Raw genomic sequence first — 25770 nt, forward strand, 5'->3', positions numbered from 1 at the left:
AATCTTTTGTCTCACTTCCATTTCTTTTTGTTGCATGTTGAAGCTCTACTTGGAACCTTGTTAAGATCCAATCATGCAAAACACAATTTCTGGCCATTTTTCAAGGGCTCTTAAACTTTTGTTTAGGATTGTATGTTTAGAGGCAGCAGCCAACCAAGATAATGTGTGTCTGTAAGTACCTGTTTGTACACCTGTGTGTGAGCGCAGTTATGTTCGTAAAGTTTCTCCATGTAAGTATTTAATTGTGGGTATGGGGAGCCATAGCCTTGCCTTCCAGGTCATGAAGTAGGCATGGAGGAGACATGGGTCCAAGATATCCAGAGGCCCCCCAGAGCACAAGAGCCCAAGGAGGACCACTGCAGGGGCAATCGTGCCACCTACCTAGAAAAGGGCTGAAGAGTGTTCCGGATGGGGGTCACCTAGCAGCCACTGTGCAGAAGCCACAAGGGGCTGCAACAACGAGCCTGCAGGCTCCACCAGCAGCTGGCTACGCCAGGGCAGACAGAGCCCCAGGTCCAAAGACCCGAGGGCCCTCCATGCACCGGAGGAGGCCCAACAGAGCCAGGGGGACCAGGGGCTTTTTCTCATCTAATATTAGTTTATTTTAAGTAAACTATAATAACCATGCTTTTTTGCCTGGACACAATAAAATTGCTAACAGCCTGTTCACTTAATATAAAGATTTTTTTAAATCTATACAAATATGCCTTAATGAAGCTTTAGATGACCATTGGACTAAAACAGGAAAGCAGCTTTACATTTGCTGTACAGACTTTACTTAAGTTTAAAAAAAAAACAATTTAGGTCCATCAAACCCTAGCAACACTGACAAATGTTACTTTACCTCAGTGCGAGAGAGCTGAGTAGCTATGCCTACACCAGCCCTTCACAACATACATAATGCATGAAACAGAATATTGCTCTTGCTTTCCTAAAATACACGCTGCATTGTGGTTGCTTTGCAACCCGGAGGGAGATGGTAGATTTAGGTCTAATGATTCTGAACGGGGCTGATGAGATGTTTTATCAGAGCAGCACAAAACTTCAGCACCCTTCTCTCTCCTCCCTAATGACATGATGGATTAGGAATCATAGATGGAGAAACACAGAGTTCTTTTTCACCACTTTTTCTGTTGTAGGTTTTTACTACCATAAATTACTGCAGTGACTCCTTCCTTTTCCTACACAAGGAAACTTTTATCATCATGGTCTTTACTATTTGAGGAAAATATTATTTTTGGGTGTCATGGAGCCATTAGAAAGGAATGTGGTTCATGATAGAATGAAAAAGATAAGAGCCAGGTTTAAGTACAATTTGTTTATTTCCTTCCAAACTGTGACCCCAAAATGCATGAATGTGATGCACGTGTGTAACAGAAGATACAATGAGCAGATAAATATAGAAAACCATGTACTAAGCATTACATGTAGATCTGACACAAGTGCCACCAAACACTATAAGCCTGCCCATTTACCTACGACACAATAGTTGAGTGTGAATCATTTCACACTATGCACACTAGTTTTGTTCAGCGTTATTTTGAGGTCAAAGGTGAAAGTTGGGAGGGGTGAAAGTGTTGCCAAGTAGCCGAATCCATGCAAGACATCTGTAACTGGTTCCCATAGCAGCCCGGACATACAGCCCATGACTTTTCCATAACTAAGTCTGAGCACTTCCCAGTTCTTCCCTCCTGTGTGTTTTTTTTCCAAATACCAAATAGAACAATTTCTATTTAGCTACATTTAAACCAACCATCTATTTCTATGTATGTATAAAAGCTTTAAATACATTCTGCAGTAATAAGAGATGTAACGGTAAAATCCCAAGATTTTTACTGTAGTAATTGCACTGTGTGGGTCAGGACTGCAACATCACGCACTACTCTAAATTTCTTAGGTTTACAGGAATATATAAGCATAAATAAAGAGAACATGAGCAATAAAGAATAACAAAAAATATTAACTTAAACCTGTATATGGGTTTAGTGTTTTGTTCCATGTTGACGAATAAAACTGTTCATTTGATAGACTCGTGTCTAGGAGCTACGTGTGAAATCAATTGTGCACTCACAACACATGTACACAACAGAATCCTCAGGTTACTGTATGCAGCAGTGTGACCAGCGTGTACATCAGATCGATAAACTAATTGATTTCAATTTTTCTCTGAGTGGACTTCCAACAGACTTCATATCAAGTGGAAAATGTGGAAGTGTTTGGCAATTCTATGGACTCGATCCTATTCTAAGAAAGGAGAGGGGAAAAATCCACCAGGAAAGGGGCAGTGAGATAATGTCTTAACTACCCACTGAAGATGATTACAAGAACATAATGTGGTTATTTTAAAAAAAAATGGTGTCTCCTAAATCTAGACGTGGATGTCTGTGGTCATGGTAGTGTGGTCCTTCTTTAAAGTTATGATGAGGATGACTCATCCAGAGCAGTGACTGGGTCCTGCTGTGGTTTACCAGTTGTCTAGGAAGTCGAATCCGGTCTTCAGGATGCTGTTGCTTGTATTAAACTGAAAGGAGAGAAACAGAGAGATCCTGATAAATAGCAGTGAGGCAGAAGACACTGTACAGACTGCGTTTGAGCTATTATTGGGCTACCACCGAAGACGTCATAAAAGACAAAGACCTTGCTTGGTAATGCTCCTCCCACTGTCCTACTCTTGCTAAAGACTGGCTGACACGGGAGGCTTGTCAGGTGACATGGACCTCACATGGGCTATTAAAGCTTGGGACTCTTTCTTTGATTGCACATAGTGTCAGCCCTCTTTAGGGTTTGGGTTTGCCTCATGTAATTAAGCCAGTTTGTGACAGTTTGTCTATCACATTTTTTAATCATCTCTGTCCTGTTCAAGCCATTCAGTATTCTACCTGCACGCTTCATGACTGTCACTGGGCTTTGCAATTTTGGCTTTTTTGCAAACCTCATTGTCATGCAGCTAAAGTCCTATGTGATTAGGTTCCAACACAAGACCATAAATAACATATTAGTCTTCTGTTACAAAGGAAACAAAGGTGGTCATGTTGGAGAAAGGCCAGGTTTGAAAGACCAGTGATGTCTCTTGGCAGAATAAGTCGTACACTGTCATTATGTGGCATCTGCGTTGATCCTGTAACACATCAGTCTGAAGCCTTAATACAAAAACATGGATCAGTAATAGACTTTAGCCACTATGTCCAACACCAACAAAATGAAAATGTAGCAACTACATATTAACTCTCAGCTCCAACGTTATGACACAAAATGTCAAGGTTTGCTGTTAATATCCAATATCAGGTTTCATCCTTATCAATAACACTGAGTCCTCCCTTTAATGTAAAACTTATGTTAGTCTCTCTGTGTCAGTATAAACAATAATGAAGCAAAACTAAAAACATAACAACCATTTTTTGAAATTAAGTTTTTTTTAACAAAAGTTTTCTAAACTATACATGTAAACCCGACCTTTAGAAAGCCTGGACCAGGTCAAGAACCAATATTATCATGGGCCTGTAAATACTGGGATAAACAGATACGGTATGACCTTTTTAAAGCATATCTCATGCCCGGTCACCTTAAAATCAAGCAGCAGCTACTTCAAAGAGCAGGGCCTTTTAGTTTTAACTTTAGCTAGTGTTTAATAAAATCCAAAGCAAATGCTTAATTCAAATGTACTTAGTACTTGCAGTCTCTGAAAACGGAACTTACCTGGGTAAAGGTGGGGCTGACGTCAATATTGGCTGAGCCCTCTTCCTCCTTCTCTTTCTCCTTCGAGACATTTGAAGGCTTGGACACCAGGTTGGAGGCGAACATTTCATCGACCGTGTTGCTGACGGATGGCAGGGTGCTCTGAGATCTCTCCCAGCCTGCATTTGTAGATGGGACGCTGATAGGTGGGGGCGGGTTTGGAGAAATGGAGATGGATGCTGGAGTTGCGCTGACAGCGGTGGGGATAGGAGGTGGTGGTGCAGGAGGCTTGGGTGCTCTATGCTTGGTGGACCTAGTGGGAGCTGGAGCATGGTGCTCTGCAGTTTCAGGCTCCTTGGGGCTGACAGAGCTATCCTGTGGGAAAATGTAAAGAAAGCAGCATAGAAGGATAATGTTCAGAAACAAACCTGGCATCAATTTTACATTTTCTTTTCTTTCCTTTTTAAACTGTAGCTTGTTTACATTTGCCATCTGCTTCTACTCGTGGAGGCGTCACTGATGCCAGATATTGCAGTTTCAGGCTAGGTTCTACTTTAAGACAGTCTGATAACACATGTTAAGGCTGGAACTTTCCATCTGTTATTTATCAGAAACGTTACAGATCATAACAAGTGTTTTTGCCTGAGAATTCGGCATCATCCATAACTTTTTTTGAAGAAGTTCCAACCTTCCGATTGTAATCAGTAAATGGGATGTGATGGTATTTTTACGTGCGTACCTGTCGGAGGTAGGATGGGAGGGGTTTCTCTCCTTTCTCTATGGACTTGATCTGGCTGGGGGTCAGGGACTGGAAGTCAGCTTGCTCACCCTCCAGCCTGGACCTCTCAGCACTGATCTTCCAGAAAGATGACTCCTCTTCTGGTCTCCGGCCCTCGCTGACAGACACCTTCCCAACCACACAGAAACAGTTATGCACACAGTCCTGCATTCTTAAGATACTGTGAAGTGAGGCTTGTTGGGTAAAATTCCTAAAACCTATTTTAGGTGTTCTACTTAGCTCTTGTTAAAAATGTGAGCAAAGGTGAAGGTTTTTCAGAAAGAAATTTATCTGAAAACTTTTTTTTTGTACACAAAATTAAACAAACATCACCACATCCACTTTATGCTCGACTACTGCAAATTTTTCACTCATTTTACAGTCCTATTACAACAGCAAACACTTCCCTTCCAAATGCGCATGCTGAATCTCTGCTTCAAACATGAGGCCCCATCATACCTTTGTTCCTGCTACACTCTTGCCAATCTGACCGGAATGAGTAACCTTCGCCGCTTTTGAGTCAGACTGGGAGGATGATGAGATCCCCTGGTCTACAGGGCCTGATGTCAAGCTGAAATCCATCTGACTCTGAAAGATGCGAATGACATGTAAGGGAGGATATACTTTATTTATCCAGAAAAATTAGACATTCCTGTTAATTTATTTTTACCTTTGTTTCCCATGAAAAAGGTGCAGAATGCTCATCCTGCCAGGTAATATCCTAAAACACAGAAACACATGCTGTGATTAGTTTCAGCTTACACAGTCATTGTGCTCACTGTCCGCATTTAAGGGTATTTATACTAGGTTAGGTGGCTAAAGTAACATATGATGTGTGTATTTTCTATAATCTATCACCAACAAATACCTTGTCTATTGTAAGACTTCCTTTTGATACATTGGTTTATCGGTTAAAAGGCAACAACTGATATTTCCTACCTGCCAGTTTTTCTTTATAGGAGTTAAACTCTTGTCAAAATCTGCTCATAGCAGCCTTGATATCATTTAAAAAAAAGTGTTGCTGTGAACTGATATACTGGTATATGTTCTGATGCTTACTATTATAAAACAGTAAATATGTTATTAGTTACAAGTATTTAAAGCCCATAAAAGGCGAACTGTCTTTGCAAACTCTACTTTTTTCAGCATTTATCTTTTACAAATCAACGATTACATTAATAATGAAACTCGCATAAATACAGTGGCTCTTACCATATATAAAAATAAAGCTAATGTCATTTTAAACCCTTTAAAATATACAATGTTTCACTGTTAAATATTTCTATTCATTATACAATGACACAACACCATATTTGTCGCCAGCCGTCTCGCCACAGTGACGTTTACCAACATATTTTCGAGGCTACGTGGCTCTCGTTAGCAGGCTTTTCTTGTTAGCGTGCTATACTCGCCCTAAAACACACCTTAAACACACAAAATCCAAACTCTAATGTCTTTTAAGTACCTCTTCTCCGAAGTGAACTATCTTCTGACCCGTTTGAATTAGCATTTTAGGGTAACAGACCACTTCTTCACGCTCAACTCTGTGCATAGCGTATCGGGCTCGGATATGAGGATCCATCATCCAGTTGTCGATGGCGTTGTCCTGCTCTTGCGGCGTCATTTTCTCCCAGGACGAGCCGTGCTTGGCTTTGATTTTCTCCCTCTCTTGCATTATTTTCTTTGCCATGGAGTTGATGGAGGAGAAGTACTCCAACTTCTTTCCTCCATCCTGTGGGCATCGAGCCCCGCCACGGTTGCGGCGGCCATCTTTAACTGGGGCCAGCTGTTGTTATTGTGAGAAAGAGGAAGCCGGTACTCGTCGCTGAGTGGGCGTCACCATAAAAATCACCATACGGCACCACTGCTCAGATTTAAGGGCTAATGGCGCCATCTAGTGTTCTAGTGTACGTGTATTTGTGACCGGCTGATCTCTCTCTCTCTCTCTCTCTCTCTCTCTCTCTCTCTATATATATATATATATATATTAGGTTGCCAGCCATACATACAGGGCCAATACATAAGAGCTTTGTAAATTACTAGCTATATTAAAATGATCAACAGGGATTAGCATAACATAGCATAAAGGCACAAGTTGCACTGGATAACATAAAGAGGAAGATATAAAGAATATTAGTGGACAGGGTAGTGAACTTACCTCATTGTGAAAAATGTTTATTTCTTATAAAACAAGCTGTGTGGTGATTTTAATTGAGGATTGCCTAGGTAACACAGTGACATTTTTCACCCGTGGTTCTCTTTTATGTGGCTCACATAAAATAACACAGTAAGAACACACAGCAAGACTTATCTAAGTAGTGCCTTTTTCTAGTCCACCACATTTCAACACAGTAGGCCCACAGCAACCACTCTCATTATTAAGAAGGCCTGTGTAAGTATAGTTCTTTGAGCACTTTTCTTTTCCTGCATTCTTATGAATTCTGCTTCATGTCTTTCCTCAACCTCATGATGTTTTCCAGTGAGTTTAAGTTGTTTTGGGGGCTTCATGTGTCCATTAAACCTGTTGTGTGTTGTTGACCACTTGGGGGCAGTGGGAACAAGCTTTAAAAGCTGGGCTTTATAAGTTGTGGCCAAAAAATGTTTTTTTTTTCAATTTCCTTTATCTATTTACCCATCTTATTTTCCACATACTGCTTATTGTTACACTTATTTTCCCTGTATGTCTACTGTACAAACTGAACTGGAATGACTGACTGTTAACTTTTTTAAAAAGTTGTGGCAAAAACGTCAGCAAACTGCTGTTTCTTTACTCCTTTAGCTGCTATGCATTGATTTTAAGAACTGCAAAGTTAAATCATGTGCACGCTTTATTCATCTAATCCATATGGACAAATAAAGAACCCCAGAGCTGCAACAGTCATTTGCATCCTGTTTGTAAAGTAAGAGAACTGCATAATCACATACTACTTTTAATTTGATCTAATAGTCTACATCTGAGTATTGGTATTTATTTCACCTCACAGATCTGAAATTTGTCTTTGATGTTTTACTTCTTCTCAGTGAGTCATTTATAATAAATCAAAGGAAAGAGTTTCCAAGACAAAGATAAATTAAACATAAACAGAATTTTAAAACAAAATTCAAAACATAAAAAAATATTTTTTCTCAATAATATTTATTAAGATTACATGAGGTACAAAGACAAGCTACATGAAGTCACATATATTAATATATAAACATCAAAGCAAACCATTTTAAATGACATAAATGTACATTTCCAAAACATCCATGTCTGTAAAATCATCAGTACATCAGAGAAACAAAGAAAAAAGACATTTATAAAGCAAAGTAGTGCTAACAGTCATACCCTCTTAGCGCTACAAAATGGCTTTTAGTAAATGCAAACTGCAGCAGTTAAAAGATATCAGCAGTGGGTTCAGAAATCTAGTCTCTAGATATTTAGCCCATGTAGTCACAGGACACACATCAGACTCTTCAACTAATACCAAAACATGCACCTGTAATATTATGTACAAAACCAAAAGTAAGTTAAAAAGAGACAAAAACAATTTACTCCAGTGACAATATACCAAACATCAGATTGTTTTAGATGTTTCAGATGTGTGAGTTTATTGCATGAATTTTAAGCATTTAAAATAAATAGCCGTGAAAGACGTTTGTTTTCCTTTTTACAAATGTGTAAGCCTCTTTGTTATTTGCCCTAGTTAACTGTTCAAATACTGCACATTGGATCAAAGCCGCACTTCTCAGGCTGTGCTGTGACTGACATCATTGAGGCTAAGTTTCTGATTTTTCAACATGGTGTCACTGGTGAAACGGGGGTGAAGGGGAATGGCGGTCATCGGCACTGTTTTGGCCTTTCGTCTGGATGAGCGACAACACAGCAGGTAGAAGATCTCAACCACGTTGAGCACAAGCGACAGGCAGGATGCTACCATCATGAACATGATGAAGATGGTCTTCTCAGTGGGTCGAGACATGTAGCACTCAACAGTGTAGGGACATGGGGCTCGGGAGCATTCAATTAGTGGGTCCATGACGAACCCGTACAGATAATACTGCCCCACAATAAATGCTATCTCCAGGAGGATCCTGAACACTATGGAGACCATGTAGTTTCCCAGCAGATTACCTTTAATCTGGACCTTTCCTTTCTCGTTTGTATACTTTGGAGCTTTTGTTATTTCACTGCTAGAGTGGGTCTGTATATATTCTCTCAGCTTTTTCTCTTTGTGGATGACATGCATGACATGACCGAGGTAGATCAGTGTCGGTGTCGAGACGAAGATGATCTGCAGGACCCAGAATCGTATATGTGAGATTGGGAAGGCGTGGTCATAGCACACGTTCTTGCAACCAGGCTGTTTGGTGTTACAAACCATTTTGGACTGTTCATCACCCCAAACCTGCAATGTTCAGATGACAGTGTTTATTATTATTTAAAAAAAATAAAATAAATTTAGGTATTACATTTAGTCACACAGCAGCACAAATCCTATACACTGAAGTGCAAAATCAATGTCCTAACATATAGTAAGCAAGCTGATTGAACTTAACTTTCATACTAGTTTTATAAATGAACTCGTTTTACACAGTTATCTGTGCTTTTTTAATTGAATAACTGGTACACTTGATTTGCCTGAGTATGAACAGTGCAGACTAGTAGATGCAAAGAGTCACCGACCTGGTACAACTTAGGTTAAAATAATTGATTTGGAAATTTTCTTAGCTTAACCAAATTTTCTAAGTGCATTTAACTTGTTCAGTATGCATATGTACATATAAACTATAATATATTTAACAATTATGAAGTTAATTTGAATTATTCTCATCTTAACTATTGAAATAATCAAATTATTGCAGACCACTGCCTTGCGTTTACACTTTTAAGACAACAAACCAAAAATATATTGTATATTTTACATATTTTGTAAAGTATTACTCTGTACAATGACCAGGCTATAAAATAGAGTTAGGCTATATATCTATAGTAAGATCAACTTTAATAATAAAACTTCAATGTACCAAACCAGTGTTTTTTCACTGTCATCCACTGGTTGTGAAGAAAATTTACTGCTATCAAAGCATTATTTGAATTTTAGTTTCAACGCTGTTTTTATGTGGACTTTTGTTATACCCACCAGAGGGCGTTTGTTTGTTTGTTTTTAATCTGAAAGGCCAAAACTCACAAAAGTACCTAAGGCATGTGAGTTGTGTATAATTCTTTCCCCCAAAAGATGAAAAAGTAAAAGCGGACCTTCTCTGCTCCAGCTCCAAGGATCATGATCCTGAAGATGAAAAGCACGCTGAGCCAGACCTTCCCGATGACCGTGGAGTGGGACTGGACCTTATTCAGCAGCGAAGACAGAAATCCCCACTCACCCATGGTTTCTGAAAACAAATAAAGATCCTTAATGAATGATAAGATGTGAATAAACTCAAAGTTTCATCAAATCTAGCCTTCGGCAGACCATTTAGAGAATAAATGTTTGCTGAGGAGATCATAGTTTGTTTATTTAGCTGTTGCATATACAGTACACTATATTCAAATTATATCTAACTGAGACAAAACCCTAAATTAAACTTAAATTTTAGAGTCAAATGACTAAACTGGCCTCAAATTTTGAGTCTTTCAAACTTATAAATTGAAGTATTTTATTATTTAAATTATTAACTTGTAGTTTGTTATAATCAATCAATGGAAATGGTTAAACATCACCAGTAGCAGCAGAAAGTCTGCCCTGCTTCTAAGACAGTCACATGTACTATAATCCCCAGTGACTGTTTAGAGGTTAAAGTAGGAGCTGTGGAATAAATATATTTGATTGGATTTTAAACAAGAATGTACAAGCAACGGATGTTTGTATATGGCTTTCACTATGTTTTTATCGTATGAAAGAAAAGCCCTTTAGTGCACTAACAGCGTAATAACTGCATATCATTGATTTATCCAATCTAAGAAAATACAGATGTTTACTGTCACAGATTATGTATAGTGTGTCATTTTGTCTCACTAACATACACTCCCTAATAATAATCAGTGCTCATCAGTCAACACATGACAAGATGCATCTTAAGATACCTTAATAATGAGATCATGACATTATTTGAATCTTATTCCAATATATTTATTAAAAGTTTAGCCTGTTTACAGTTTATAATTAGAAATAAATGCCTTGTAAATGAGGAGGATTTTTAAATAAGTCATTCTGTAGCTTACCTTTGAGTGTAACAGCTCTTCTTGCAGACAAGCGAATCAGTCACCAGTTGTAGAGCTGAATGGCAGCGAGCGTACCAAACCAGACTTGTCTATGATACCTTGAACTTTAGATTAGATGGAGTTGTGCAAGCGTGTGAGCTGTCACGTTGTCATGACATCTGGAAATGAGAAATCTCATGTAGACAAAATTGGGCTGAACATGGAAAATGTTAATGATTGCCAAACTTTTAACCGATTGTACTTGATTTTTTCCCCCTCTGCATTGGTTTCATAGGATGATACAGTGGTAGTTATACCTGTATGATAAGCTTCTTTAACATTTTGAATTCAACGACATTTGTCAGTTATGCATTTTTAGTCAAACAGTAACAGAGTCAACGACTAAACGGCTCAAACAGATTACAATGAACATGAACGTTCAGTCAAGCAGTGACGCTGCGGCATGTTCGTTTTGTCATTAAAAAATGCTGGAAGTCCGAACAAACTGAGTAAGTTTAGTATTATAAACTTCACAAAGACTGAGATATTGAACTGAAATATGCTGAGCTGATATATTTGATCTATAATGTCCCACTTTCTTTCTTTTTTTTCTTTATATTTTTATTTTATGTAGATGTTCTCATTGTCTTTAGATAAACTTTGAAAGAATAGCCGGATCGATTACCAGTCAACCTAACAGCCGCACCCCATTCTGAAGAAATACCAGATTATAGATGAAAAGATTCGTCAGTCGCCACATGATTCATATGTAACAACCTTGTATTAAACAATTATTTACATAAGTTTAGCTAAATGTAAAATTATTGCATTTCAAAATATGTTAAACAAAACTATCAGCTATTATCACTATTATCAGCTCTGGGAGGCTTTGACTGTTGTTATTTGCCAGTTTCTACACACTGTCACATTCAACTAATGCCACTTAAATGCTCATTGCACTAGTTTTGCACAAACTGTAAATACTACTTGTCTTAAATTCTCTAGATTTTGAATACTTTTTTCTCTTTTTTTCTCTTTATCATTATTATTACCGCTATTTTCTGTTATTTTCTTCTTAATTTAACTGCACACTTCTATATGCTCATGTAAAGCTGAGGAGCACGAGCCAAAGAACTTCGTTATGGGTAAATGTGGCTACACTGTTTATCTGTACATGACAATAAAACTTAAAACTAGAAAAACTAAAACTAAAGAACTAATGAATAATGAAAGTAATTATTAGTTGTAGATATGAAGTCACACAAAATGTGTGTAAATCATGGTTTTTCAAAATAAGGGCTTATGAACTGAAAAGTGTGAACATCTAAAGACAAGAGATTGATAGAAGCAACGTTTCATCAAGTTCAAGTCATTTATTTCAAACAAATAAGCATACAAAAAAAGCTGCTTACACATAACAAACAACATCATTTTTATCTTCCAGTAGGTAAATCAACTCATAGAAAATGAACAAGACAATAACTTAGAGAACATGACCGGGTATACAGACAGTTTTTCTCATTAAACCATTGCAATTTTTTTTTATGTTGTCAGCAGAATACTGATGGCAGGATTACTAGTAGTTTACTGTTCATTTGACAGTTTTCCTGCTATAATCTACTTTACAGTAAATTGCTGTATTTGATGATTTGCAGTATAGAACTGGCAGCTAAAGTTTGCTCGTATAATATAAATATGTTGGTATTGCACCTTTTAGTAATAGATTTTCAGGCATATACAAAGAAATGGAAGCAAATGCCAGAAGAATATATAAGTAAAACTACAACAATGTATTCTGTGAAGACTTTGACGAAGCTTTTCTATTGTCTTTCAGTCCCTTGGATGTATCTGAATGCAGACACCGAGCAAGATAATACATTTTAATTGTCACAGACGTGGTTTTTAATGACTGCTCAGGAGTCGTTTCTCATCCTTGGCCCCATCCAAGCTTCCTGCAACACTGTGGCTGGCTTCAAGATCTGCATTCATCCTGTTCTGCTTGAGGGCATCCTCTGCAGTTGGCCACCTTGGACCTGAGAGGCTAACAGGATATTCTGGAGAGGTAAACTTATGAGGGCGACGTCTACACCTGACCCTTTTGCAAATCAGGTAGAACATCTCAATGACGTTCAGAACCAGAGAAACACAGGCCACCACCAGCATGAAAATAATGAAGATGGTTTTCTCTGTGGGTCGAGACATGTAGCACTCAACAGTGAAGGGGCAGGGCTTTCTAGAACAGGGGAACATGGGGACCATGACGAAGCCGTACAAATAGTATTGTCCCACAATGAAGCCGGCCTCAATAACTATCTTGACCGCAAGCTGGGTCAGATAGCTCCCCAGTAGATTCCCCTTGATTTGCACCTTCCCCTTTCATCTGTGTATTTGGGCCTTTTGCACTGGGTGCCACCAGGGCTGGAGATCAGCTCCCTCAGCTTGTTCTCCTTGTGGATGATGTGCATGGCGTGGCCCAGATAGATAAGTGTTGGCGTGGAGACAAAGATGATTTGGAGCACCCAGAAACGAATGTGCGAGATGGGGAAAGTCTGGTCGTAGCACACATTCTCACAACCAGGTTGCTGAGTGTTGCAGACGAAATCTGACTGCTCATCACCCCAGACGCTTTCAGCACCTGCACCCAAAACCATGATTCTGAACAGGAAGAGGACGCTCATCCAGATCTTGCCAATCACAGTGGAGTGTGATTGGACTTTTTCCAGCAAGGCTGACAGAAACCCCCAGTCTCCCATCTTTAATGACAGTGTTTAGCCTCTATTTCTGAAAAAAGAAGGCAAACGTTGTAAAGACTTAACACCACACCTTATTTCCGAAACATTAACTACAACTTATTCTTTAATCAATAAACTGCTGGTGAATGAAAAGAGCTTACAGCTCTTTAGATAGATCATTTTATCTCCTAAAACCTGAGAAGGAAGAAGAAATTACAGTATTCTGACCCTTGAGCTTTTGGATCAATATTTTCCACACATAATCATTAATCATTAGAAAACGGAAGAACAAGAGACTCAGTGTCATCAGACAAATGAGTAAAAGTGAAAAAAAAAAAAAACCTTAAAAAATGTTTTTTTAAAATAGGTACATGCAAATTTTTATGCATACAGAAAATTAAGCTATAATATGATTAAAACTATACCATAAATAAAATTAACAAAGAAATCTGATGCTGTTAATGTAGTCAAAAAATAGTAATTATAACTGGAAACTAAATTAACAACCAGCGATGTACTTACAATAAAGTAAGAAATGAATCTTTAGTGTCCTGTTTAATGTCTTTCTCGAAAAACTCCAATATAATAACAATTTTCTCTAATTGATAAAATGATCGGTTATCTGAAGCAGAGGAGAGAAACCGTTACATCTTACCTGTTGATCTGCTCAGAGAGGACTGAGTCTCGTTCAGAAAGATCACCAGCTATAGTTGGACCTTGGATTTCTGTGCTCTGATCAGCGGCTGAGTTACGCAACACACATCTGTGAGCTAACAAGAGCAGGAAAAGTTTAAGAAACACCAGACCAAGAGGGCAGCGGGTGTAATAATTGACAAGTGTTCAGTTCAGTTGTGTCAGTGAACCGCCACTAAAGTTTGAAAATAAATAAAATAGGAATGTGTGTGTGTGTGTGTGTCTGTGTGTGTGTTTTCATGTATTTACATTTTTTGTGTGTGTTATATACAAATGAGGAAGAGGAGGAGTAGCATGATGAGTAACTGTATTAGTCTGAATTGGGAGGTTAGTTTGAAATTTGCTCTCTATGTGAAACCATTAATCATAAATGTGTCAGAAGAGAAGAAGGTCTTCTTTCAGCTGCACAGTCGGCGAGTAAGAGATGCCACTGTAAAATAGCACTGGAAGTTGAAAATAAGGTGCATGTGTTCAAAATATATGTATTTATCAATTTCATTTATTTGTGTATTTCACACACAAATGAGAACTATGCACATAGATGATGAAGTACTGTGTAATTCCCAGTTGGGAGGCTAGGTTGGAATTCGCGCACCTTGCTAAAACATTTGTTGATTTAGTCAGAATTGTGTCTGATGAGACTGTAGATAAGGTTCAAGTAGATGAACTGGTAAGTTTTGTGACTCACAATAACATTCATAACCAGCTGTTTCCTGCCAGAATCATCAAAACATCACGCCCTGCAACCAGGTAGTTAGTCATAATTTGTGGGATTAGAAAAACTGTTTACTGTCACTTTTCTTATGCAGGTCAAAAGCTAAGCTAAAGCTAAGTGGTAGTAAATTAAGTTTTGTTAAGTTTAGGCAGAGATAGTTTAGCTCTAATCTTTTTTCTGTTTCATATAATTGTACATTTTTCTGATGCTGTTAACAACAAATGTGGCTGCTGTAGCTCAGGCAGTAAAGGAAACTGCCTATTAATCGCAGAGCTGATAGTTCAGATGTGCAAATAAAGACACTGAACTAACTACCAAATACAAAAGAAATTGTCCATTACATTTTAAAGAATAAATTGCATATATTTTTTTCATTAGATTCAATAAACACTAATCTTTCAAAAAATTTTAATTTTCCGGCTTTACAGGGTTAATATATTATGGGTCATTATCCAGATCCAGATTTCATCAGTTTTGTAAGCATTACACAACTGCTACTCCATATACACAATTATACATTTACGGTCCAGTTTTAATTAAAAAAAATTAACTAAAAAAAAAAAAACAACAAAAAAGCAAATGTTAATATTGTGTTTATGTATCTTTGTAAGAACTGGCAACCTCTCCAGAGTGCAACGCCACCTCTTATCTCATGACAGTGTGAATAAACGCCAGCTACCCATGATGCTAAGCTAGATAAGTGATTGAGAAAATTGATGAATGGAGGTTTTGTTCATTTTAAATTGAGAAAATTATTGTACGGGACACTGGACATAAAAATTATTTGAACATTTATTATGTTTGTTCCATTACTTTTACAGACAGGGTGGTTCATAGCATAAGAACAGGACAGTTACATTTCAGTCACATCTGGGTCTTTATTGAAGGTTTATTGAATCAGTATTAAACATTATTAAAGGTATCAAAAGTGGAAAACAGTTCACTGTAATCATGTAATGTATTAACAGTAAACTCCAGTTGACTATTGTGAAAAAAATGTCATTTTCTGCAGCCCTTTGCATGTGACTGAGTCTTGTTTGCAGAAGCTGGCCTTTTCCCTCCCACCTGCTCTATTTAGTGCACACACAAACACACATCTCCAAAGCCTCCAGAGCATACAAATACTGCCAGGAACCGCATATACAACCTATTACTGGGCTTATACGTCAGATGTGGATCTCCCCCATGTTGTTGTTCTCAGGTGATCCATTTCTAGGAGCCTCACTGACTCCACTTGTGATGCCGTTCACCCCTAACTTTCGTCCTTGCAGCTCCAGCTCCAGGTTGACATAATTCTGAATCATCTCGTCCCGGTTTTTAAAAGCCTTCCTTTCTGAGGGTGGAGGAGTCACTGGGGTCACAGTGTAGTCCTGTCTCCTCGCCATGCATTCCTTCACAGCTTTCACACACAGATAGAACAGCTCCACCAGGCTGAGGACGAGGGAGACACAAGCCGCCACCAGCATGAACCAGATAATGACTGACTTCTCTGTGGGCCTGGACAGGAAACAGTCCACCTTGTGCGGGCAGGGGAAGCGGGTGCAGACATAGCGTGTCTGTAGGGAGAAACCATAGAGAAGGTACTGACCCACGATAAACAGAACCTCGAGGGCAATTTTGGCCAGGAGATGGAGGACGTAACTGCGCAGGAGGCGGCCACGGATGCTGATCTTGCCACTGTTTTTGGTGTACTTGGGAACTTTATAGGCCCTCCTAAGGAGCAGATTGGTTTGGTCATCCAGCTCTTCCTGCTTCTTCATCCTTTCCTTCATCTTGGATTAGAAAAGCAAGAACACAGAGTTAGACATTTTCCAGGAAACAGATAAACCTTAATTCTGGCAGTGTGAACAAACTCTCACAGTTCCAAAATGTTCTGCCAAAATATGGCTGAACAGTTACTCCAAACTGCCACACTGTTCCAAGCTGTGTTTTCATTAACATTTTGGCTAAATGTATGAGCACAATATAAAATATCAGAGCAATGTTAGCATATGGTGGAACAGCTAATGTGCGTTGGAGAAGCACTGAGAAGCTTTTTTGTTTCTTTTAACCAGCACTAGAGATTTGTCCTGCTAAGAAAACTACTTCTTAAGCCATCAAGAAATGGTTTGACTATCAATCTATTGTCTTCTGCTTCCAATTCAGGGTTGCGGGGGTGGGGAGCTTGCCCCAGGTGTCCACCCGGGACAGGTCGCCAGGCTAACATATAGAGACAGAAAGCTATTCACACCTATAGGCAATTTGGAATCACCAATTAACCTAACCCCACTAAGTACATGTCTTTGGACTGTGGGAGGAAGCCAGAACTCATGCGAAAACAGGGAGAACATGCAAACTCACACGGCACAGGCCTGATGCTGGAACTGAACTCAGGACCTTTGTGCTTTCAGGCAACAGTCCTAACCACACCGCCATCATACTGCACAATCCAGAGTGCACCCCACTTCTCATCCTAAGGTAGCTGGGATAGACTCTAGCACTGCCACCCAGTCCCATGAATGTTTGGCCACCAAGGTGAAGAAAACATGAAATCAAATGTTGTGTTTACACTGGATCATTTCCAGCAGGGCTTGTAATATAAGCCCTTTGCTGGTTCCTTCTTTCAGCCAAAACAAAAGCTTTGGAGACTTGAGTCTACTAGCTGCACATTACCTTGGTTTATGTTTGACTTGGTTAGCCTGCAAAAGTGTCCAGGTCTTTATTAGCAAGTTATTTACTCTAATGGAAACCGGAAATATGGACAAAAGCACTGGACCACACCTCTTAATGTTTGAATTTTCACTCCAATTGCTACAGGTGTATAAATTCAACCACCCAGCCATGTAGTCTTCCTTTACAAACCTTTGTCATTCTAAAGAGATCACTGAATTCAAGTGTAACTGTAACAGTAACTGTAACTGTTGCAACAAGCCAGTTGGTGAAACGTCTTCCCTTTCCGTATTCTTGCAAAATAGAAACAGACTCAGCAATAAGTCACCAACACGCTCACTTACTCGATAACTACAGAGCTTCAAACCTGGAGCTGTTCAAACCTCTGGCATTAATATTGCAAAAACTGTGTGCCAGGAGCTTCATGGCATGGAGCAGCTCCTGTAGTCAAAATGTGTTGGTGTCCCAGGGCTTTATTCCAAATAATGTTGCCCTGTTAAAGCACACATAAATAGACATACTCATAAGGTGGAAAGAATAAAAGCTGTTATGTCTGGGGTGAAAAATAATGACGCAGTCTTAAGCTTCCTCTTTAAGTGATAAACACTAATGCTAACGATGGCGCAAATTAACTTCCCATAAAGGGTGCTAAAATGATCTTCTCTTCCATGCATTTGCCACTCCCTTATAGGTGTGGCATGCATGACAAAAAGCAGTGATACAATTGTACTGCACGTACTGCAGCGACACACCTTCTTTTCAACGTGGATAACATGAAGGACGTGACCGAGATATAACAGCTTTGGAGTCGCTATTGCAATAATCTGAAGAATCCAAAAGCGCACGTGAGAGATGGGGAAGGCCAGGTCATAGCAAACATTCTCACAGCCGGGTTGCTGAGTGTTGCACACAAAGTCAGACTGTTCGTCTCCCCAAACCTGAATGAGATCAGAGGAAAAATTAAAAATGTTATTTAAAAAAAAAAAAACCCACCATAAAGCTATAATCCTGCTTTTCACTCAGATATGTCCTATAAAAACAGCACCAAACCTTCTCAGCACCAGTTTGCAGGACCATGATGCGGAAGATAAAGAGCACCGTGAGCCACACTTTGCCGATCACGGTGGAGTGGCTCTGCACTTTATCCAGCAAGTGGCCCAGTAGATCCCATTCACCCATTTCAATCACCAGCTGTCCTGCTTCTGTTAAAGAAGGTACAGATGAAATAAACACGGAGGCAGATAGACACAGCAGTCGAAGGCAGTCATTTCTGAAGGGATACGTGGGTGATCTCAGATATGTATATATTATTACAGAGAGTAGTTTGTAACCTGACTTGCAGTTGTTAAGGTCAGAACAGACAGCCTCACTCACAAGGCCAACTTTTTATCACTTCTTGCAGCCTTGTGACTGTGCAGATAGAGGCCACGGCTGCTGATTTCAAGTCTCCAAAACATACTTATCTGCTGGACACTGAAACCTTAGCCTTGGTTACCGCCAACCGCCGCCAAGCATAATTCAAAGAATTCTAGAAACTGAGCTTAAACTGTTCATAAAGAAGGTTTTTGCAGAGTTCATTTTAGATGATGATTTTAAAGCTGATACTGTTTCACGCAACATTCGGTGACGCTTCTGTGGCTTTTCTAGCCCACATTGCACTTTGGATTTTAAATTACTCTAAATACATGATTTTTTGCAGCTGGCTTGAAGTTTTGCCTTTGCTAGCTCTGATCCACATTTGCATGCTTACTTATACTCAGTGTCTCATAACAACAACCATTAAATAAAATTCAATGATGAAACGCAGTTATCCTTGCATAATGGTACAAATAAAACCCAAGTCATAACAGAGACATACTCCAACATAAGTCCATAAACTATTATTTTTCTACAACATGTGCATCATTATCGCTGATTTTCTTTCTTTCTTGAATGGTGAAATCAGAGATAGACTGCATCTGTATATAAAAATCAACTTACCAGCTGACCAAACTGAAAAATTGAGAAGAAAAGGTGGCTGAAGAGAGCAGTACCTCAAGAAGATGAGGAGAAGAGAAAGTGAAGAAGAAGCTGTCCTTGTTTTATTGTTCATTCAGCGACTTATCTGGAAGGACACCATCCTAACCACAACAGCAACTCCTTGTCCTAACAACAATTCAGACGTTCTGCTGAAGTGTAACCAGTCATTGGTTTATAATATAATTTCATTTTTGTTGCATTTCAGCTTTGTTGGACAGTGAAAAGAGAACGTGATCGTCTGCTGTACGTTTTCTAATTCTTTTTAATATTGGGAAATAAAGGAAGATTCAGGAGATGAACTAATGCAGAAGCTCGTAAGCATGACTGACACTTCAGGAAAACGGTGTGAATAATGCGGTTAGCTGAAAACCAAAATTAAGAATTGAATCATATGTAAAAGTCCCTTAAATGAATCTTTCAGAGCTTCCTACGCTTTTACTTACACAAGTGAAACATTTTCTCAAAATCAACAGTGTTTAAATTTTGTTAGCTTTCCTGTCAATATTTCACTAATGTCCATAATCCATGTGGTCTTTTTCAAATTATTGCCCCAACTGTGAAAATTGCACACGAGAAACTGGAAAAAAAACTTGATAACCTCTCTGAAGGAATGACCTTTTACCTAGACTTAGCTGTATGAGTTTTTTTTTGCTGTTGCTTATAGTATTTTTGCTCAAGCAAATGTTCGTCTTTTCACCAGCACAGTATTCAGACTCTGGCGTCATATTTAAATCCTACCAAAGAAGGGTTTGCACAGCACCGTGTCTGTTTACTACAAACTACCACACTGCGCGTTCATGAGGTTTACAAGTTTCCTCTAAGGTTTACTCTGACCCAGGTCATCTGTGGGGGTTACAGACTGAACTCTGGAAGCCTGCATCGTCTCTGCTCTGTAAATAATTTACTCCGTACTTACACTTTAAAGAGAAAAACAAAGCCTAGCCTTCCCCTTATTGATCAGTCATTGTATCAGAGAAGACAAACATGCACAAGTAAGGCAGAGGGCTCAGGTTTTATAAAAATATGGTTCAACATAAAAGACAAAAGTTACAGTACACATATGAAAACAACGTCACAAGTAATGTTGGAATGGAGGAGTTTTATTGGTCTGATTATGTGCTACAATAACACACGTATTTCACATTCCAGCAATCAATTAACATAATTAATCTCAATGTGTTCAAATATCACACAAATGATTAACTAAAGCAGACCTATTATACTTTTCCACATTCGTTTTCTTATATATGTGGTGTAATAGTTTAGGCTATTCATTCTAACCCACCTGCTGTTCAAATCTTGTGTTTGTGACGGACAGCCAATTAGTTGGCTTGAAATGAGGAGTTAAAAGTGGTTGAATCAGTAATGAGATGGAAATTAGCATAACAGGTCCACTTTAAGCAAAATGCTCTCATATCAAATGTCTTAAATATTGTTTCTTAATAAAATAAAATACCATAAACTTCAATACACCTTTAAATTGGAGATGCTTGAATATCACACTTCATTCACTCGTCACACACTTATCTGTATGTAAACACACACACACACACACACACACACACACATATATATTGCAGCAGATAAACACCACACTGTATTGTAGAAAGCTTGACATTTAGACTCTTTGTTTGATTAGACCAGCAAATCAAAGAAGCCGAGGATAGAATCTCAGTGCAAGAACAAGAAATATAAACTATTTTTTTTACTTTCAACAAACATGTTTGTAGCATCTGGATGAGATTTCCCGTACAGCTTTTTTACACAAACACATTGATGAAAAGGCTATCACATATTATTAGCCTGTTATTTTTGTTTTTGGCTCTGTGTATGTGTGAGATGGGCGTGGTCAGAGCAAAAAGTTTTTGGTTAGAATGAAGTCACATGGGATGTAGATTAATAGCAGATAAAAGCAAAACTTATCACAGTGCAAGTCAAAATATTTTCTTAATAGTATTCTTAAATCTAAATCAAGCCTAACTTCTTAAATTTAGACTTGTGTATTTAGTGAATTTGTTTATACTCGTTTCACTTCAGCTGTGTTTGTTTTTATATTGCTCTTATTTGTCTCACATTTATGGTGAGGCTTTTGATGTTGTCTGCACTTATACACAATGTTCTCTTCCACTGAAGTGTTTTTGAAGATACACAGGAGGTAAAATGAGTTTCACTGCAAACTGAATGGAGACTCGTATAAAATGGTTTCTGTGCACAAGACCAAACAAAGTCTTATTGTTAGGCTCCAATAATAATTGACAAGCTTGTAAATCTAACCCAAACACCGGTCTGGAAATAATTAAGGTTGTCTGGCTTCAAAGTAAACGCTGGATGTCACAGATTCATCAGACCATAATCTAGTAATGCAGGAGCAATGTTGAAAAAATGTTTGTACTTTTACTCATCAATTTAGATGAATTCCACTGCAGCTTCTTTATTAACTAATATCCAATCAATAGAAAGAAAACGGTAGTGTCAGCCTCATCAGAGCATCAAAGTTCAACAGATTTAATAGCAGAAGAAGCTGGAATGCAACAAGATTCGTGTAACAAGAAGACCCAGTGCGTTAGATTAAGCTCTTAGGTTGAGCTAATGAGCACTCGTGATCCGAGAACCCAGATCCACTCTGGAATGCATCTCATCAATCCGTACTGCGAAGACAAAAAGAGAAGAGAACAGGATATGGAAAAAGTATTTAATGTTTTCAATTCTGGTTTCACAAAAGCTTTAACAGTATCAGAGATCATCTCACTCAGATTTTTTTTTTACATTTTCTGTGATGCTGTCAAAATAAAAACTGATGACATGATTTCATTTCAACTGACCTGCAGGGTATGAGGCCAATATCCTGTGGTCCTGTTTGAGACTCCCAGAGTGGAGATGGCATGGCGAGCATAAACTTCTGGCTTTGGTACAAACCAGCCTTCTCTTCGTGATGGTGATGAAGATGATGGCTGCTGCTCACTTGAGGCTATCTAAATGGACATGGACAAAGATGAAGTTAAGCAGCTTGATTTCATCGATCTCCCTAGTTTGATAGCCAATTTCATACATGACGTGCAAACACGACAAGCCATACATTAGCAACTATCAGAGTAATAGCAGTGGGGATTGTGGATCCAGCCAGACTTTTGCTGCCAGATTTCAGGTCTTACAGAACAGCTACTGTTAAGATATTTACCTGGAAAGGGATCAGACTCTGAATGAATATGCCTTTGCTGCTGTACTCAAGGTGAAGAGCTCTTGACAAATGATCCAGGTATCCCTGAAATGTCAGAGGAAAGGTTGCTGTTGTCAGGAAAAAAATAACGTTGTTGTGACTGGGACTATAGCCAGCACACAGAAGAAATGGAGATGACAGTTCAAAAACCTACATAATTTACTTTAAAGAGTGGCTCACTCTGTTGATTCTCAAACCTTTTTCTGGCCGACACTACTTTACATACTAAAAAAAAGTTACATTTTTAATCAACCATTAACAAACAATCAAGGTTCAAACCTGAAAACAGAAGACTAAAACTTATTTTGCATAAATCCTGTTTGTTCAGCTTAGTTTTACAACATATTTTTCTGCAGGTCATCCACACCCACCAGCAGTGGATCTACTTGCCACAAATCAATACTTTAAGGGGATAGTAGTAACAACAGATCTTCAAATTGATCAGAGACATCAATGTGCTCTTCATCATATTACAAAGGATCTATACAGGCTATAGATATGTTTTACTGGCACGTCTCCATGCCTGCAGACTGTAACAGTGATTTGTCTCACAGTGGACACGGTGAGCGTCACTCTTCCAAGAAGAGGTCTGCAGCAGGCACCCGATGATATATTGACCACGGCACCTCTGCTGCGATCCACCATCCCCGGCAGAACCAATCGGGTCATCAGAGTAGTGACTGCAATGTTCCTATTCACCAAATCCAAGAGGTGCTGTTCGGGCACTTCAATCAGGCTCTGGGGTGAAGCCAAAGATTCATCGACACAGTTTACCAGGAAGCCAATATCTTTACCCCTCAATGCTTCTTTGATGGGCTTGCAGGCCACTTGGTCCAGGGAGAAGTCAGCTGAGACCACAAGAGTTTCCACTCCATAATTCTGGGAGAGGTATGCACTCATGTCTCTAACAGAGGAGGGGTCCCGAGTGACAAAGATGATGCTAATGGCATGCTTGGCCAGCTCCTCTGCGTATGCTTTGGCTACAGGCTCCGATGCACCTGACAGGAGAGATGACAAAGTCATGCCAGAGAGAACAAAAAGGTTTGCAGCAACATTATAGACATTGAACCAGTTACAGTGCTGTGAAAAAGGATTTGTCCCCTTCCTGATTACTGATTACTAAGCTTTTTGCATATGTTGTCACATTTAAATGTTTCTTCATCATCATCAAACAAATTTTAATATTAGAGAAAGATAACCAAAGTAAATTTAAAATGCAGCCTTTAAAAGATGATTTAGGACATTCTGCTTACTGTATTATGTTCTCTACCAGAAAATCTTGAAGTAAAATATCTGGTCATCAGTTCGTACCCTGAAGCTCAAGCACACTTGGGTTATACAGCAGAACAATGATCCAAAACACCAGCAAGTCCACCCCATAAAGGTTTTGAAAGGGCCTACTCAAAGTACGGATTTAAATGCTTTGGCGTGACCTTAAACAGGCTGCTCACTCTGGAAAACTCTCCACTGTGGGTGAATTAATACAATTCTGCAACGAAGAGTGACCCAAAATTCCTCCAAAGTGATGTGAAAGACTCATTGCCAGTTATCACTGCTAGATGGTACTTCTTGCTGTTAAGGGGGGGCACAACCAGTTATTGGGTTTAAGGGCCAATTTTCTTTTTCACAAAACGCAAGGTAGGTTTGGATAGCTTGTCTCCCATTCATACATGCAACCATGATTTAAAAACTGCATTCTGTATATACTCCTGTTGACTTTGGCTATTGTTAATGAAATAGATTCATGAAACATGAATTTAATGAAATAAATTAATGAAATAGAGTTTACTTCAATTATGATATAACTGAAATTAACTCTGCTGCGGCCCATCCTTACCATAAACGACAGCCCAGTCACCATATCTCTGGGTCAGCTTCTTACTTGGGATCAATCTGGGCAGAAAATGCACCCTAACCAACGTGCAGCAGTCGCTCAGCAGGATCACTGCCCTGCTGGCCGTGTACAGAGCACCGACCAGCGCCAGGGCTTCAAAGTAAGAGTTACACGAACGAGAAATTTCTCTGTACAAAAACTGAAAGCTGTCAACCGCCGCCATAGCCCACGCTGGTGTTGCTGAGATAATTTGCTAACTAAAGCTTATTCGGTGATATAACGCTGGGACCTGTACGTGATTAGGTTAACGAATACTTCAGACGTGTAAATGGAAGCTACAACTAACCCTACACAGTAAAATTACTAATAAAAGCTGTAAGAATTCTCGTTTAAGAAGCAGGTATGTCTCCTCTGCTACACCCGGTGAAAGCAGCAAAACATTGGGTCACGTGACAGCAGTGCTGCATTCAAGACCGTAACAAAAAATCCGTCTAAATACTTTCACCTCATGTTGAATGATTTTTAAACATATTCAATAAGGTTGAAATATTCTTTAATTATCACATAACAAACAATAAAATCAAGTATAAACTCTAAAATTAACCCAAAGACATCCTAAATATCCAGATTTTTTTTCATGAAAGCCAAATTCCGATTATCGTGGAGATACCATATGGGGGTCTCCCACAATGCACCACAGTTAACACTGGACGTTTCCATAGAGATACAGTTGTGGATGGCAAAGCGCTAGCTCGATGAAGCTCTTTTATATGCACAAAGACAAGGTGACTGATTTAAAAAGCTCTGTGCGTGAAGGTTTTCGTTTGCCTTCGTTGCTTTTTAGTCCAGCTTCCGTTTTAGTTTAATTTGGGCACTTTTGTTTTTCAGCTAGCAGTGTTTCAATAATGGCAGCGTCAAGCTAACAAGAGAAGGAACATATTCATTGTTGTTAGCAGAATTAAACCTTTGGATTGCAGGACAAAATCAAATTGATTGTACCGTTATTTTACATTTAATCACACATTTACGTGGTGTACACTGTCATCATTGCTGGGATCGCCTGTTTTTCCAGATAGCCAATTTTCAAACCTGTTGGTGATGAAATCTTTTCCTCTTCACTAAATGAAACCGAGAAGGGGATAATGATAAAGGATGTACGTTTTAGTAACGTGCTGGAGGTAGACATATACACATCGGCACGTTTTGGTTTGTCTGTTGTTAAGTAACTTAATCTGCTACCTTACAGAGTATTAGTTTATATAGTTTCCTGTTATTTT

At 38.9% G+C, this 25770-nt stretch overlaps 6 protein-coding genes across 9 annotated transcripts in view; 1 reads left to right on the plus strand and 5 right to left on the minus strand.

Moving 5' to 3' along the window:
* Positions 1-1303: 1303 nt before the first annotated feature.
* c15h1orf198 (chromosome 15 C1orf198 homolog) lies at positions 1304-6238 on the minus strand. The gene is given in 7 exon segments (XM_085133018.1): positions 1304-2521; positions 3697-4050; positions 4415-4582; positions 4913-5041; positions 5124-5174; positions 5919-6178; positions 6181-6238. Coding segments are annotated over 7 exon segments (1062 nt in total). The 5' UTR covers positions 6224-6238; the 3' UTR covers positions 1304-2464.
* Positions 6239-7588: 1350 nt separating this feature from the next.
* Positions 7589-10785, minus strand: LOC146501955 (gap junction Cx32.2 protein-like). Its single transcript, XM_085132351.1, has 3 exons — positions 10656-10785; positions 9693-9826; positions 7589-8841 (listed from the first exon to the last, which is right to left on the minus strand). The coding sequence occupies exons 2-3, from the start codon at positions 9819-9821 to the stop codon at positions 8182-8184; spliced, it is 789 nt and encodes a 262-aa protein (XP_084988477.1). The 5' UTR covers positions 9822-9826; positions 10656-10785; the 3' UTR covers positions 7589-8181.
* Positions 10786-11974: 1189 nt separating this feature from the next.
* On the minus strand, positions 11975-14241 carry gja13.1 (gap junction protein alpha 13.1). Its single transcript, XM_085132349.1, is given in 3 exon segments — positions 11975-13009; positions 13012-13415; positions 14022-14241. Coding segments are annotated over 2 exon segments (849 nt in total). The 5' UTR covers positions 13388-13415; positions 14022-14241; the 3' UTR covers positions 11975-12536.
* A 1307-nt stretch (positions 14242-15548) lies between these two features.
* On the minus strand, positions 15549-19550 carry LOC146501957 (gap junction Cx32.7 protein-like). Its single transcript, XM_085132347.1, has 4 exons — positions 19404-19550; positions 18474-18625; positions 18176-18361; positions 15549-16546 (listed from the first exon to the last, which is right to left on the minus strand). The coding sequence occupies exons 1-4, from the start codon at positions 19513-19515 to the stop codon at positions 15941-15943; spliced, it is 1056 nt and encodes a 351-aa protein (XP_084988473.1). The 5' UTR covers positions 19516-19550; the 3' UTR covers positions 15549-15940.
* A 1466-nt stretch (positions 19551-21016) lies between these two features.
* Positions 21017-24944, minus strand: hsdl1 (hydroxysteroid dehydrogenase like 1). Its single transcript, XM_085132348.1, has 5 exons — positions 24497-24944; positions 23212-23657; positions 22621-22704; positions 22265-22414; positions 21017-22090 (listed from the first exon to the last, which is right to left on the minus strand). Exons 1-5 carry the CDS (start codon positions 24714-24716, stop codon positions 22019-22021), a joined length of 972 nt encoding a protein of 323 aa, XP_084988474.1. The 5' UTR covers positions 24717-24944; the 3' UTR covers positions 21017-22018.
* Positions 24945-25164: 220 nt separating this feature from the next.
* The window catches only part of tbc1d32 (TBC1 domain family, member 32), a 91753-nt gene continuing 91147 nt past the window's right edge, over positions 25165-25770 (plus strand). For 2 of the 4 annotated variants that reach the window (XM_085132343.1, XM_085132346.1), the window contains exon 1: positions 25165-25278. The gene's annotated coding sequence lies outside the window, so the exon portion shown is untranslated. Of the gene's footprint in view, positions 25283-25770 lie in introns of all 4 variants that reach the window. The other 2 variants (XM_085132345.1, XM_085132344.1) reach the window with 2 other exon arrangements.

The sequence above is a fragment of the Neolamprologus multifasciatus genome, chromosome 15 (assembly GCF_963576455.1).
Source record: "Neolamprologus multifasciatus chromosome 15, fNeoMul1.2, whole genome shotgun sequence".
Taxonomy (NCBI): Eukaryota; Metazoa; Chordata; class Actinopteri; order Cichliformes; family Cichlidae; genus Neolamprologus; species Neolamprologus multifasciatus.

What these genes read in the sequence shown, in the direction of transcription:
- LOC146501955 (XM_085132351.1), bottom strand. Translation starts at nt 9,821, where the DNA reads ATGGGTGAGTGGGGATTTCTGTCTTCGCTGCTGAATAAGGTCCAGTCC. An exon ending in TTGGAGCTGGAGCAGAGAAG is followed by an intron (nt 8,842 to 9,692) that starts GTCCGCTTTTAC and finishes TGAACATTGCAG; the next exon opens with GTTTGGGGTGATGAACAGTC.
- LOC146501957 (XM_085132347.1), bottom strand. Translation starts at nt 19,515, where the DNA reads ATGAACAATAAAACAAGGACAGCTTCTTCTTCACTTTCTCTTCTCCTC. An exon ending in TGCAAACTGGTGCTGAGAAG is followed by an intron (nt 18,362 to 18,473) that starts GTTTGGTGCTGT and finishes GATCTCATTCAG; the next exon opens with GTTTGGGGAGACGAACAGTC. An exon ending in TTATCCACGTTGAAAAGAAG is followed by an intron (nt 16,547 to 18,175) that starts GTGTGTCGCTGC and finishes TTCTAATCCAAG; the next exon opens with ATGAAGGAAAGGATGAAGAA.
- hsdl1 (XM_085132348.1), bottom strand. Translation starts at nt 24,716, where the DNA reads ATGGCGGCGGTTGACAGCTTTCAGTTTTTGTACAGAGAAATTTCTCGT. An exon ending in TGACGCTCACCGTGTCCACT is followed by an intron (nt 22,705 to 23,211) that starts GTGAGACAAATC and finishes CTGACATTTCAG; the next exon opens with GGATACCTGGATCATTTGTC. An exon ending in AGAGTCTGATCCCTTTCCAG is followed by an intron (nt 22,415 to 22,620) that starts GTAAATATCTTA and finishes ATGTCCATTTAG; the next exon opens with ATAGCCTCAAGTGAGCAGCA.